Source organism: Fundulus heteroclitus, chromosome 1, assembly GCF_011125445.2.
Source record: "Fundulus heteroclitus isolate FHET01 chromosome 1, MU-UCD_Fhet_4.1, whole genome shotgun sequence".
NCBI classification, from domain to species: Eukaryota; Metazoa; Chordata; class Actinopteri; order Cyprinodontiformes; family Fundulidae; genus Fundulus; species Fundulus heteroclitus.
Genome location: NC_046361.1, coordinates 2,811,606 through 2,827,211, shown reverse-complemented (window position 1 = coordinate 2,827,211; position 15,606 = coordinate 2,811,606). Strand labels below are relative to the sequence as shown.

At 43.0% G+C, this 15,606-nt stretch overlaps 1 protein-coding gene across 2 annotated transcripts in view; it reads right to left on the bottom strand.

Annotated features, from left to right (window-relative positions):
* Positions 1–5,775: 5,775 nt before the first annotated feature.
* Positions 5,776–15,606, bottom strand: part of plagl2 (pleiomorphic adenoma gene-like 2) — a 60,568-nt gene continuing 50,737 nt past the window's right edge. Inside the window, exons 2-4 of one of the 2 annotated variants that reach the window (XM_021324055.2) lie at positions 9,517–9,664; positions 8,938–9,437; positions 5,776–7,986 (exon numbers count right to left, since the gene is read on the bottom strand). In XM_021324055.2, the coding sequence (XP_021179730.1) occupies positions 6,519–7,986; positions 8,938–9,260 (1,791 nt within the window). In that variant the 5' untranslated portion in view covers positions 9,261–9,437; positions 9,517–9,664 and the 3' untranslated portion in view covers positions 5,776–6,518. The remainder of the gene's footprint in view (positions 7,987–8,937; positions 9,438–9,516; positions 9,665–15,606) is intronic. The other variant, XM_012877534.3, reaches the window with a different exon arrangement.

The following is a 15,606-nucleotide window of genomic DNA, read 5'->3' as shown; positions in this document are numbered from 1 at the left end:
CACGTTTGGCTTTCCATATATCGAAGTGCCTAGAGGCGCGTACACCATAGACTTTGCATTTAAACCAGATACTCTTGACACTCAGAATTTGTTCGGTCTGAATGCAGCATAAGGCATCCATTTGAAAACTGCACACAAACCTGCAAAACGCCAAAGGTAAGACGGCATTTCTGTGGGTTTCATTGGTTACCTTGGCTGGTCTAAGGTAGTTTCCACAATAAACACAGGAATGCAGATAGGGTATGAAACCACCGGTTTGTCTTTTAATTATTTAACATAACACATGAGAAGTCAAAGATACACTGTACTGTACAATAAGTCAATAGTTCTGCTGTTGTGTTCATCTCTTTGGATCAACCAATATACATCTGTCGCTAGGAAACTGCAGCAACTGATTACATGAGAGATATGTTATGTTTTTTAAACAAAGGAAGACTTCTGATGCAATCATTTCTTGAACTCTCCCTGTAGTCAATAAACTCCATGCTAGAAAACATAGTGTGAGAGAGCCTGTTTAGCCTGGTATTGTTCACCTTTTCCGTTTCTTCCAAAGGTGGCTGTAGTTGCTTGTAAAAAAATAAAAATGGGCTTTTTCACTTAACGAGATACACAAAGAGGATGGAATGCACGACTTACATTTAGCTAGAAATATATAAATCTACATATGGATGATGCCTGCACCAGACACCACCCGGTTTCGTACTAAAGCCAAAAACAATAGAGGGTGAGAAAGAAAAAAAGATCATTCAAATCGAATCAGCATTTCTCAGGTTTACGACGATGGAGAAAATTCCCTTAAAATGTCTGTACTGCACCTACTAGTAAGGAGGAAAGGGGGAGGATAAGTGCATCCCTAGTAGGTGCAGGCTGAGGTATTGGCGCTCCAGCCAAGCTGAGGAGCGACGCAGCGTCTCTGTCAGAGGTCGGTGCTTCATAGTTCTCAATTTAGCGGTAGCTTCCTTCAACGCAAGCAACAGAGGCTCTATCAACACTGAATAAGTGGGAAATTTAAGTGAAATAATGACACCATGGCCGTCCAATGATCAAAATACTTCTCTTGAGGAATGATAATTACATTTTTTTCCTTTATGGGAAAAAAATAATATTTACCTAAAACACTTCTGCATCATAGATGTTCACTTTGACTTGTTAGGTCTTCTATATTCTCAAAGAGATTTATTTTTGTATCTCTATAATCATCATCTACAGAATAATTCACATTAAACTCTTCCCAACTTCCTGAATTATCAACGAATTATCAAATTCTATTTTCTCCCTACTGAAAGACTTATCTAGTTTTGATTAAAGCGAAGCCCCCCCCCCCAAACCCCCCCCCCCCAAAAAAAAAACAATAGAAGTTTTTTAAAAGTCGACCACTTTGACTTTGTCTTATTACTATACCAACAGCTCTTTCATTTATATTTTCTATATTTCTATTTGGCTCAACTTCAGTGATAAAAATGCTTTGGGGATTTTAATTCATTAAAAGTACCAATGAGCATTATTTGCATTTTTTTTTTTTTGTAAATTCTTGGATCTTTAACACTTTCCCCTGCTCACCAAACACTGCTTCTGAAATGTAAGTGTGAATATGTCCAGATTTCTAACGTCCTTCTAAAGGCTTTGGTTTCTACTCCTAAATCTTTTTCCTTCCAGATGTAGAACATTACTCCAAATCTGGTCAATAAACCCTTTTTATCTTCCATCCATGAGAAAAGTCCAACTGGCATGTTGTTAATAATGAGTCCAAGTACCCTGAAAGGCAGTCAGATTCAGCCATATGTGTGTCATCAGGTCAGATAATTCCCCAGATTGAAGCTGCAGCTATTACACCTGAACAGCACCGTTCTGACTCCTTAACGAGCTTTAGATTCGCAGGCTCTGTGATGAAGACCGTAGGTGCTTTTATTGCAGGAGTGGCTCAGAGTTTAGTTTTCGTTGGAATAAAAACGCGATCCCAGCGCTGCGATCCCGAGCGACGGCCATGTTTATCACCGCCTCTGACGACCAGACATGCTGCTGCTGTTTACTTCAAATGCTTGGCTGCAGTTTGACTAGATACACTTTTGAAAGAGAAAGCAAGGCTGATTGGGTAAAAACAGGAGAGAGAAGGGGGGGGGCTCTGCTGCAGAAGGATATTAGTGAAACGTATATCAAAAATACTGTTATTCTTTTTGGAGGAGAGAAATACACAAATCCTGATAAAGTTTAAACGTCAAACTACTGGCACATACATATACAGGATCAATACAAAATTAAAAACATATGAACATATAAGCTGAAACTTTAGAAGAAAAAAAAAATACTCTTTTTTTAAAGTTGAAAGTGCTAGAATTCAGATTAGCTCACAGAAACCCAGGGAGGACAAACTTAATGCACACTAAAAGCTTTTTGTTCTGTCATTCAAAGACTGAAGGAAAATTCGTTCCAAACGTATAAATGCTCAATGGGACTGCTACAAATTGGGCTTAAACCAGAAGAGTTTTTCTTTAAAAAGTCTTAAAACTCCCACAAAGAAAAAAAAAAAATGAAATTTTAATCTTGCCTTCAATTTAAAATAGAACTTCTAAGGAAGGTGCCGACAGCTAGAACTTTTGATCCGTCATAACAATAGTAACAATTTAATATTAGAACTTTAATTTTGACATTAGTCACAGTTAAAGTTCTGTAATTTTAGATTGACAATTGGAATAAAAGAGTAGAACTTTAACAACAAGGCCAAGCTGTGTAGTTTTGAGCTTTTAGACACCATTGCTCATTCAGAATTAGCTTTCCTAAGGCCACCAGCTGCCCGTCGTCAGCGTTCCTTTTCCTACAGTATATAAAAAAAAAAAAAAAACATCGGAAGTAGTTTCTTAATAAGCTGTTTGTGCAAAGATGTAGTTTCTTCTCCCAAGGTTTTGGTAAGAAAATAAACAAATAAAAATGAGGTGATGTGTTGTGTTGTTTCTTTCGAGGTCCTGTTTTAAGCAAACAGAAAATAACATATCATGACAAAAAAAATAAATCAAAACATAACTATAAGCAATACCCCAAGTTGCGCAGTCAGTCTCTTAGTACCCTCCTGTTGCTTTGAATGTCAAAGCGCAGGCGGTTGTTGGGTGACTGTTCTCCTGGAGTCGCCGTGTTTTCAGACCCTTTTACTCTACAAAGCAGCTACAAAAGGAGGAGGAGAGGAGTAACGAAGTGGTGGGGCAGACGAACACTTTGTTGGTTGGGCTCACTGTCTGTGTTGCAGAAAAAAAAAAGACACTTCTGAAATGTTCTAGTGGTCTACAGTCGTCACATCACCAGCCGTGGCTAAAGCAGCAATATGGGGTTCAGCTTCATAGTTTATGTGCTCTGGTTTTGGGTTTTGCTTTTTTTTCCTCAGATGGGCCTCACCTGATGCCCTCACGTTACCATACATAAAGAGAGCTGGTGTGAAATGATGATAAATTGTAACAATATTTATGAAGGATATAAGCTATTTCAAAAAGGAGTGAGATGAACATTCAGATTTCTCTGCCATTTCTGGAACAGAACAAAGGATGCTCTTTGTTCAGACGTGGGGCATTCCTCAATAGTGTGGCCACTGTGGCAACTTCATGTCTAGAGTCTTAAGTATTAATACAATATATCTAAAAAAAAAAAAAAATCATCTTTACCTTCATGTGTTTCGCCTTTTTACAACAGCTTACTGCAGAAAAGCCAGGAAAGTTCCCTTCATATTGTCAAAAAATGTCTTCTCAGGTAAAATAAGGGGCAGTAGTGTAACTAAAACCAAACAAAAACAGATTTGTATGGTAAGCACTCCCACACAGAGTTAATATGGTAAGAAAAAGAATCAATATGGGTTGTAATAGGCCAAAAGGGTAAGAAAAAGTTCTGTCTGATGAGCAGATAGACCTGCACGGTAAGACCAGAAAACAAACCCCTAAATGGTAGCGGGGGAAAACAATACAGATGGCAATAGCCCTGTATGGTAAGGAAAAGCTCCATACTGTAAGCAATATCCCTGTATGGTTGAAAATAACCTTCATGGAAAGCAATAATACCACATGGATAGTAACAGGCCTGTATGCTAAGAAAAAGCATAATACATAGTAAGTAACAGGCTTGTATGGTAAATAAAAGCTCTATACAGCAAGCAATAGCCCCATACAAGAGGTAATAGCTGTTATAACAAGAAAATGTGACCAGCGTCACATGGTGCTGAAATCAGGGTGACTGTTATGTGAACATTTAGAGGGAATTTCCACCTGCTAGTCTTTTTAAACACATCTCAATCAAAGGAGCCACAGTGACCACACTATAGGAGACTTCCAGCAGAGTCGACTAAATCTAAAATGACAAGCTTCCTTATTGGATCTTTAGGCTTTAAGTTAACTTTGGACTAAGGTTTTTTTTATAGGATCTTGGTTTTAGATTAGAACTCCAAGACCTACGGTTTGAAGTACGTGAAGGCCATCCATGTCAGCATCCCCAGAACACCATCTACGGCTAGCTCAGATCCTAGCTGATCACTACGCCACTAACAGCCTCCTACCAATATTTCCCATCCAACGTTTGGATTCTTCCTGACCGACCCAAGGGCACGTCAAGGTCGGGAACGACAGAGAAAGCTTGAGGGACAAAGAAAAGACTTCATCTTTTTCTTGATCAGAAAATGCAAGATACAAAAAAAAAATGTAAACCTGCAAGACATCAAAAACATCAGCACTTAGTTTTAATACATCTACCTAAAATACACATTTCCATATTTATTTTTGAGATATTTCGTACACTGCAATAACATTCTTGAACACATTTTTTTTTTACTCATCTGCCTTTGTTCTTTTTCTCCATTCACATATCTCAGGGTTCATCGTTTACCGTGATGATGCATCTTTTTAAAAGACTGCCTAACAGATGAGTTTGGAGGACTTCCCCCAAAATATAGACACTTTAGAAAACATTAAGGCAGCTAAGAAACTTCCGCTAGTAAACTGATAATCGGAAACTTTTAAAGGCAACTCCGGGGGAGGCGACGCGTGAAGGAAAGAGAGCCGTGCTCCCGGTGGAGCACAGAGGAGGAGCGCGGCCAGAGCCAGGTGCTGGAACGCCAACCTGTCTGTACTCCGCAACAATCCAGAAAGTCGGATTTCTCTCCTAGAGAAATCCGACTTTCTCTAGGAAAGTCGGATTCCTAGAGAAATCCGACTTTCCTAGTCGTTCTTCCCTGCAAGCCCCGGTTTGGGGCTCCTCGCAGCTCGTTGTCGACACCAACGAGTCGAAGTGAAGCGACCGCGTTTAAAGCAGAAAGCCCGTCGTCTCGCCATCCCCCGTCCTGGGAACCCTGCACCCCGGTTTCTCACCGGTATGGAACCCAGTTGGCCCGGAACTAACTCCCGCCACCTGGAGCGAAGGATCCGCGCGGTGATTGTTGCGGAGTACGTACAGACCTTAGAGGGCAGGGGGAAAGTCATTCTCCTGGTTTAAAGTTCACACTCAGTTTTGTAAACCGTACGTGTCAACTTGTGAGTAAACGGATTTTCACAGAGCTCTTTGTGAGTCACCGAGCCGGCACAAAGTGGCCTTCGTACGGCAGCACGAGAGGAGAAGTGCCCTCGGTTAAACTAAAAAGTGCTTTTCTTGAGAAACTACAAAAGAAAGCTGCGGTAAAGCTTTTCGTTTCATATTCATCTGTTACGTTTGCTTGCCTGTAGCAAGGGGGTTTTCGAATGACACGGTGGGAGACTAAAGCGGCCTTGCCTAACTCTCCAAGAGAACAGGGATTCTTATGTTATTTTTTTGTTTGTTTAATTATATAAAGAGCACTTTTTTTGGAGGCTGTCGTTGTTTTGAGGCTCTGGCTACGTCGACCCGAAGAAGAAATGCTGGTTCATCCCTTTGTTCCCCCACTGAGCTCTCTCCTCTCCAAATGAATCATGACACTACAGGGTATCGGCGTGGGTGGTTCAAACACTCAAGATATGACACATTCTACCATGTTCTTACATTTGGGGAAGGGGGAGTAAAGTAAAACAAAATTTCCACTTCAAACTATATTTTTTCTGGGTCACAACAAGACAGATAATCTCCACTAAAATCATCTTTGTTTTTTTGTTCTTTTTATATTATTACTTTAAGTATGCAGTACCACGCCTTTAGGCCTACTGATCCTGCCCTCTATTCTACTAAAAAAGGGAAGATAAACGGGGAAGTAAATGAAAAACAAACAAAAAATAATGGGTTAATACACTGTTATATCTATAGGATAAGGAAAGAAAAGCCCAAATAAAAGCTGCTTCAATTCTTTTCTTACATTTTCCTTTTTTTTTCTCCGCTCAAAGGGGTTTAACTTCCTTTTAAGGCTCAATCAAAAGCTTTTGTGCGCACTTTCATTTAAGGCTTCCAAGTGTTCATTTCTGCGTTTACTTTTACTCTTAATTCTCCAACTTTTCCATCAGGCCTTGTTCAGAGCGACGACCTGAAACATCCAAGCTGAGCTTGTGCTGGTGTGGTCGGCCACGTTGGCAGGGAACGCGCCGCCCCTGTCACTGAAAGGCCTGGTGAAAGCGAGGCAACGTGGTGGTGCTAAGGCTGGAGCTGAACACTGGTGGAAGGGGGTGCAGGGATCCAAGGCTGAGACCCCCGCTGGAGCTCTGCTGCTCCTGAGGTTGCGGTTGCAAAGAGGTAAGAGGTGCCGTGGAGACGGCGGCGACTGCGGCGGCGTGGGGCTCGGCAGCGTGCAGAGATGAGGAGGAAGAGGAGGACGTGGAGGAGGTCACAGATGAGGTGTAGCCCATAACCAGTCCTCCTGTGCTCATGGGGGCACTGTAGGGAGGAAGGTTGAGGGGCAGGAAACCCAGCAGGTGGGAGAAGTCCATGTTAGCAGCACATAGAGACTCAGCTATCACTGCAGGGCTCTTGGACAGGAGGGGATCCCCGCAAAGTTCATCGGCTAGGCCCGAAGTGGGCACCAATCCGTCCTTGGGGGGTGAGGCAGCAGCATGGGGCTCTACAGAGGGTAGTGGGCCTGGTAAACCACTCTGCAGATCCATGAGGAAACTCTCCATCTCTACTTTCAAGGGCTTGTCCAGCAGGTATGAGGTAGATCCCAGCTGGTATTTGGGCGCAGGCTGGGGCTGGTGCTGCTGCTGGGGAGCCGCGGGCTGGTGGTGCGGGGGGGTCGGAGGGGAATGGTGATGATGATGGTGGTGGTGATGGTGGTGGTGATGGGAGTGTGGGTGAATGGATGCCGGGGATTCCATATGACAGCCCATGCCCATAGCTGCAGACAAGGAATTGGGCATCAGGGAAGGGTGTGGAGGACCCACGCCAGAATTAGACATGGCCTGGAGATGGTGAGGGTTGTACATGCTCATGGGAAAGGGCGCCCCGCTGGGGAAGGATTTCCCCATCATGGGGTCTTTGTTGGGTCCCATGCCGCACATCATGGGGCTGAGTTCCTCCTTGACCGAGCACGGTGGAGACCCCGTTGTCAAAATGCCCAACATATCCGGAGGCTCCGTCTTAATCTTCAGCAGCTCCTGCGAGTGGCTCTTCTTCACGTGCCGCGTCAGGTGGTCCTTCCTGCCAAAGCGCTGGGCACAGTACTGGCACAGAAAGTCTTTCCGCCCCGTGTGGACCACCATGTGCCGTCTCACATCTTTCCGCGTGTAGAAGCGTCGGTCGCAGTGGTCGCAAGGGTGCTTTTTCTCCTTGGCCCCACCCGAGGACTTCCCCGAGTGGCTCTTCAGGTGCTCCAGCAGAACAGGCGTGCTCTCGTAACTCTGCATGCACACTTTGCAGGTCAAGTCCCCGGCGGTCGCAGAGTGCATGGCCACATGGCGCTTGTATCCCAGCTTGGTGTTGTAGTGCTTTCCACACTCCTCACACTTGAAGGCCTCTTTGTTGGGGTCGTGGGTCTGCAGGTGGTTCTTCAGGTGGTCTTTGCGGTGGAACATTTTCTCACAGAACGAACACTGATGGGTCTTCTGTGGAGAGTGTGTGGCCATATGCCTGCAAAGATTGAGACAAAGTGAAAAAAACGTTCCAGTCTTACGAACACCACCTGTCACAGCCCTTGAAAGCCAAAACCGGAAGAAGGTTTTGGAAGTAGTTTGGCCGCTTCACGAGACTACCAATGTCCGAGGATGCTGATGTGTTTAAAACTTGGTTCAGAACTTTGACAGAAATATGTTTTATGTATTTCAACTCTGGACTGGGAAGGGTTAGACAGTCCTTGCAAAATAAGAATGACTTCTTTCAATGATATGTTTCATGAGCTAAAATAAAAAAGTGGTTGTCCTCTTTGCTTTCACAATGTGCTCAGATGCACAGATGGATTCATACCAACTAATAATGAGCTGCTTCTCTCACTGATGTTCTCTATGGCCGGCCAGCAGCTTTAGGTCGCTGGATATGTCTTGGTAGGATTGCTGCTCCTCCAGACTCCTTCCATTTTCAGATGATGGGCTGAGCAGAAAATTTTTCTATATGTCCTAAGCTTGGGGTATGGTTTTATTACCCAACCATACTTGAAACCCTCTCCTGAACATGTTCCCTGACCTCTGATGTGTTCTATGATGTTCATGATGCTGTTTGTTCTCTAACATTCTCCAACAAACCTCTGCTGTCTTCCAAGAACAGCTGGATCTATACAGGTAGACTTCACTTGTTACTTAGGCGACTTTTAAGATTGTTTAACGTACGGATTTGTATTTAGGGCTATCAGAGTGAAAATCCTTGCAACACTTGTTAGCAGTGAACCCCACTGAAGAGTTTTACTGCTTATAATGTGAGCATATAATGTGACGAAACGCGGAAACGTTTGAGTCATATGAATAGACCTATGTCTCTATTTAACTTACACCTTTTCAAGGTTCAAACCGCAACCTACGAATGGTTTCAATCGGAGGCTCCAGTCACATGATCTGAAGCTGTAGATGAAGGAGGAAACGTGAGCGATACCTGAAGAGTTTGTACTTGGAGCTGAAGGCCTTGGGACAGTGCGGCTGCGAGCAGCGGAAAGGCTTCTCGCCTGTGTGACTCAAGGCGTGGAGCCGCAGCTTCTCCTGCGAGACGAACAGGGCCCCGCACACCAGACACTCGTTCCCACTTGCTCGTCCGACTTTCTCTCCGTCCTCTTCCCTCTCTTTCCCCCTGTCTCGCTCTCTCTCCGTCCGCGGCAGCGGGGCGGCGCTCCCGAACAGCTTGGCGGCAGTGCGGCGTCCCTCTTCCTCCGGCGTCAGTGCGGTAATACAGTGTGAGGCATCGGCGGCAGCAGCTGCCATGGCAGCCCTAGAGTGCCGCTGCCATGAAAGTCACGCGCGGCTCCCCTGCCTCGCAAGCTCAACGTTGGAAGGTTGTCGTGGGGGAGGGGGGTGGGTGGGGGGACGGGGAGCAAAAGGTGACTGGCAGGTCAAAGGTTGTGTCTGGTGTCCGGCTGAAACACTGAGGTCAAACAAATTCTGTGGTGAGATGAAAAAGGACAATCTAAAAGTCACCACCATTGGCAAAAAGAAGGTTCCAATGAAGCCCAAACCTTACCTGTTGGTCAGAAGCCTGTCTGTAGGTCTCCCACCTGACGGCTGTAGCTCAGTCACTCCTCCGCTCTCTTGGCTTCTCTACCCCTCACCCAGTCCCAACAGCTATGGCTGGCGGTGAGTGGGAAATACTCTTCAGCATCTTTACTGTCCTGTCGGAGGACAGCAAACACAACAAGCACACAGATCAGTGAACAACATGGCGGCAAAACACATTTTACTGACGTCTGAACGAGCAATATAGGCTGAAATGGGCCGAACCTGAACATTTGGAGCTTTATTACAAGTCCAAACTTGGAGCCGTTTCAGCCGTCACAGACAAGTGTACGAAGAGAGGAGACCGTCGCGCCGGGTAACACGGCTACACAATCGCACACTTCTGCAAATAGCTTACATGTTCAGAACTCGTCATGTGAGCCAGTCAGGTTTTACTGCTGCGGCATTGTGAAAATACGTTTTAACAAACACCGATTAAACTCCTGTGCCTCAAATAATCTGTTCTTGTTACCAAACATCTCACATTTTGCCTTTATGTAAATGAGCTGCCTGTAGCCAGCCTTTTAACAGGTTAAATAATCAGCAACGTTTTCGATAAAAAAAAATCTGTGTTGATTCAAAAAGCCATTACAGCACAAATATGAAGATGTTAAATTATTATAACTACTATTTTTTCCCACACTGATATTATTATAGTAATATCACAACTGTGAAAAAAGGCTTCGGTTGGTTCATTCAGACTGAATTAAAGGAAGCTGCCTTTAAGAATCAAAAGCTGAAGCTTTCAGGAATGTTTGCATGATTTACAGACTTTTTTTATTCTAAGGCTGAGACCGCCTTTATATAGGTCTGCATCAGAATTCCCTATAGACTCAACGTTTAATCTTGTCTAAATGAGGCCCTCTGTGTAGCCTTAACATCACAATCTACTGCTGTGCTGGAATGCAGTGAAACTACAGTATCTTTGCTTAAAGTTACCATTCAGCCACAATCCTTTCCCGGTTAAATCTTTTCCAACAGCTTGCCTTGATGCCCACTAGAGGGCGCTGCACTGCAAATCTGACAGAAGGTAATGCAAAGAAATCATTCTGTCTTCAAAGGAACCTGGTGCAATCACCCCCCATGTGTCAACAGATAACAGAACAGAGCAGTGTGTGTGTGTGTGTGTGTGTGTGTGTGTGTGTGTGGGTGCATGCATACATGTATGTACTTGCTATGAAACAAGACAAGGCTCCTGTCTAATCCTTAGAAACACACACGACCACCCTAAGGCTAGAGGTGTGTGTGGGGTGGAGTACCCATCACCCTGAATTTCTAATTAATCTAAAGTCACGATAGGTCAGAACACACATTACGTGCTGAAGGAGTAAATTAACTCTCCGTCTTTGGGTCCTCGCTCCAATCCGTTTTTGCCCTCAGAAACCTACATGGCCTCTCCCCGGCAGGCGATCACGCAGCTAAGTTCAAGGTTGAGAGGATGCAACACTGATCCCATGTCAGCCGTTCTTTGAGCGTCTGTCATGAGAACACAGACGGTAGTTATGTGCAGGAAAACACAACCGTCCACTTAAAATTTAAGGGTTTCACTTCAATGAGTTCTGAAAGATAGCAACTATCCTAAAATGTCCCCTGAGTTGTTTCAAAGATACTTCTGATATTTATTGATATAGGTGCAGACACATTTACCCGCAGCCTGCGGCTGAAGGACGTGTGCCTGAGGGCGGTGCGTGCAATTTCTCTTTTACAAGATACTCTTCACCTCATCTGCACTGACTGCATTACGCACACGTGCATCGATAAGTCCGCACCATCTATGTGTGCATGTTTACAGCAGTACTCTAGAGGACATGGCAGCAGGAGCAGTGAGTGGTGGTCATCACCCAGCAGGGGGGTGACACCCGTCCCATTGAGCGCCCTCAGGGAGCCCTGCTCTGTTGTTAAGGGGCTACCCACATCGCACATTCCTGCCCTGTACCATGTCGCGTCGCCCTGCACCGCCTTGCTCTTCATCCGTCACATTCAGTACATCCTAGCCACAGTGAGTGTGGGATCGTGCTCACTCAAAACAAGCCACCAAGTCAAAGCAACCTGACAAGGCTCGCTGGAGCCAGGATGCGTACACATGTAAATGTTTATTTCAAATCATTTTTCGTTCAACTAAAAAGTTGGGTAAAAAAGGATCTGTTTTTAAATAAATGCACAGCAACAGGCGGAAGAGTGGCACTTTCTGGTAACTCCAAAAAGCGCTGGAGTTACCAGAGCCTCGTCTGGATTTCGGAAGACAGACACAGTGCTGCCCCTCCCCCACCTGTTCTTGTGCACTGCTGGACAGCTGACTGAAAGAAGGCCACAGCAAAAACAAAGAAAAGTGTATTTTCAGCCAGGCTTCTAGACACAAAACACAAACAGGTCTTGTTTGGAAAATAAAGAGATGCAATGCTTACGTTCTAATGAGACTAAACTGCTGCTGAAGAATGGTCAGCAAGATACAAGCAGTACGTCTGTGACTGGAGACCACAGACACACCAACCAACTAATATCTGCTTGCTAGACTTGTGCTCATTTAGAACGAGTAGAATAGCAACAAGGTATAATTGTGTGCAAAGAACCTGAAGACTACTGTTAATTGTGACTGGAGTATTTTTCGGCTAAGTCTACGTGTCAAAATATCATTCAATTTGGAATGAGTGCATCAAAAAGATATACTCATATTTTTATTAAATATGTTCCAAAAATAATAAAGCTTTAGACGCAAACATTTGCAGAATGCCACAAGACATTCATTCGAGTGAAAATGAGCTAGCTATCACTAAAACTGCTTTCCTTTTCATCCTCATCTTAAAAAGTCTCACAGCTTGCGTGATTTCCGTTTGATTTACAAAATAAACAACCACGGCCTTAGCTAGGAAGTATGTCCCATTGTGTTAAAGGAATTAAAAGCTAAAACGTTTCCTAATGACATCTGTTAAAATGGTTTAACAGTTAGCTAATAACTCTATTTGGATGGTTTTCTAAGCATACATCTAGTAAAATTATCTGAGTGAACATGTCAAGTGTACACTCCGATATGGCATAATATTCAAAATAAAGACAGACACAGCTAGCCTTCATTGGGAGCTTTCCTCCTCTCACTCCTCTTTAAAGCTTTTACTAATTTTGAGAATTTAGCTTGTTAACCGTCAGCAAGGCCTTAGCTAGGAACAACAGTCAATCATGACAAAAAAACAGCCAAACTATTCCTGATAAAGATGAAATACATTTTTCTTTCTTTCAGAAAGCCTTTTTAAACTGCAATAAATTGTGTGCTCTAAGTAAGATGGTCAAACAGAAGGCATACATTTAATAAAAGAGTAATAAAATATCAAGAATACCATTGCTTGGAATATGCTATAAGTTAGCCAGTAGGTGGTGACAAATATTAACTTTTTTCTACTAATCACTCACAAAGTCTTAGCTCTTCATTAATTCTTAGAGAAAAGATTGCAAATTTACAGACAATAGTTATGTTAAAATTAGATGATTAGTTCCAGTAAAATTTAGCTATTTTCTACTGGATGAAGTTAACTAGAGCTGACTAACAGATCCTGTTGTACTCCTAAAATAATACACCAGACTGGCTGCGCGTATTTGACACATTTTTTTTTTACCCATTTTAAAAAGTCCCTTAAAGTTTTATGGGGGGGGGGAATGAAAGAAGCGGCCAGTTGAATTTGATTTTAAGACTCAATTTGTTTAATACACAAGTCCCACACAGGCCCTTTTTTGTTTCTAGATCACAAAAAACACTGAAAGCCAAGTACTTACCTTACTTGCAGTGAAGTTAATCAGGTAGACAATTATTTTATTCTGCAATGACTTACATAGACAATTTTAAACTAAAAAATATTTCTCAGTATTTTAGTTGAATTACATTTATGGTTTTCTTTATTATTGTTATTACAGGATTCCTCAATTAAGAGCAAAGTAGCAAATACAGTGCCTAACTAACATATTAATAATTACACTAAAAAAAAAAAACTAAAGTTTACTTAGTACATCAAACTTAATGATTTTGGAGTTAAGTCAGACCTTGGCATTTTAATATCCCAGACTGGTAGTCAATTGACATTGGGAAATTAAACCTCCATAAAGTGCTATTTTATATTTAAATCTGAAAACGTGTATTTTATAAACGCGTCCATCCATTGTCCACACTTGCTTTATCAGTGCCAGGTTGCGGGGGGCTTCTGGTGCCCATCTCCAGCATTCATTGGACGAGAGGAGGAGTCCACCCAGGACAGGTCTCCAGGCCTTCACAGGACAACCCTTCACACACACTCACACCTGAGAGCTACCTGTGATGTTTTTGGACTGTGGGAGGATGCCAGAATACCCAGAGAAAAACCCCCGCATGCAAACTGCACTACTGTGTATAAAGACAACTGCTTTTACCTGTTTGTGTAACCATATCAGCACCTCTGCTTGTGTGAAACATGCTGGTCACTTCTCCCATCGCCATTTGGTCCTTTGTAGTTTTGGTCATTTATACCAAACTTTCTCAAGTAGGTGTCAATTTCTACCTGTCAGGGGGACCCATCATACCATCTTCAAAAATCCCAATATTTAGAAAATAATGTCTAGTAATGTAATTGAAAGTATAAGTGAGAGTTGAGCAATTCAACGACTAATTATCACCATAATTCGTGAAAATATTTCTCTACATAGAGAGATACACTGAAAAGCACTGGTTTACGTACATGGATATGAAACAGAGGTACGAGGAAATGAAAAGTGGATATTAAATGCAGGTATGAGTTTCCAAATAAGCAAACTGACCCTAAGTCATGGGACAACACTATAGCTTCTAGCTGCATGATACATCAACATCACATCAATATTCTGCATAATAATATTCATCTAAAAGTCCTGTTTGAAATGGACTTTTTTTTACTTGTAAAGAAAACACTCGTTATATGCAATAAAATATTCAGCCTCCTGGATGAAGTCTCACACCAGATGTTCAGGGATACAGCAGGCGTATTGTCGAATTTATTTACCTCAGTCAAAGGTTACATGGCTTCTGCTTGCTGAGGACAGGCGGCTGTTTGTAGAGATAAATAAATAAATAAATCAACTTGATCAGACAACACATTCAGAGAAATAAAAAAAAAATGCATATAACAGCTTTTCTAAAACACAAAGCTTTAAAAAAAAAAAAAATCTATATAAATTTTTAGTGTTGCATTTAATTGTACTACTGCAATAACTATTGTTACCGACAGCCAATAAACATCTGATTTACATTTGATCTTCAAACATATTTTGGTCACAAATCAGTTCAGCTGATGATCGGCAAACATAGTTACTCTCATGCCTCTTTGGGAGGCTTAACTGGACATCAATGAGAAAAAAAAAACCTGATTCACCATCAGCTCAGACTCCCGGAGAACACACTTTTGGACACTTTTGTTTTTTTTTACTGTATAAGTTGAAAGATTAAACAGGAAAAAATGACATAGTGATTAATAATGATAATGCCTGATAACTTCTTTTTCCCGTTAGTAATGGGCAGTGGTTATTTTGTTCGGCTTGTAACAAACAAATCCAGGGGGAATATATGAGGTTTTTATGTCACACAGGCCTTTTAGCTTCCCCAAGCAACAACGACACAACAGCAGCCACCCCAAAGCAACCACAGAGTCAATGTAGTGTCACATAGTAACCAAAACATTGGCGCAGGAAGGAAAAGCAAAATGGCAGACGCCTCTATGACAAACACAGAAACAGCACATTCACGAGGAGCCGCTGCTTACTTTCCCTAATCAAAAACGTTGAAAGCAGAATTGAACCGCCACTTTCCAACCGCCTGGGTGTCTTTGGTTTCTGTCCTGGATGAAAGAGCTTCCACATTCCTTTCCTGAGGGGTCAGAGGTCAGCTTCTGCGCTGCCTGCCCGCCCGCCCGCCCGCCTGCCACGGCTCCCGCATGCTGAGGGATTGGTGTTAACCCCTTCGCTGCCTGCCACAGCCACACAGAGTGGTCAGAGTTTTCTGGCTGATGGCGGCAGGGCCCCTGCAGAAGCGAGCTCTGTAAACCGGGGCAAGGCAACTGCACCAGCT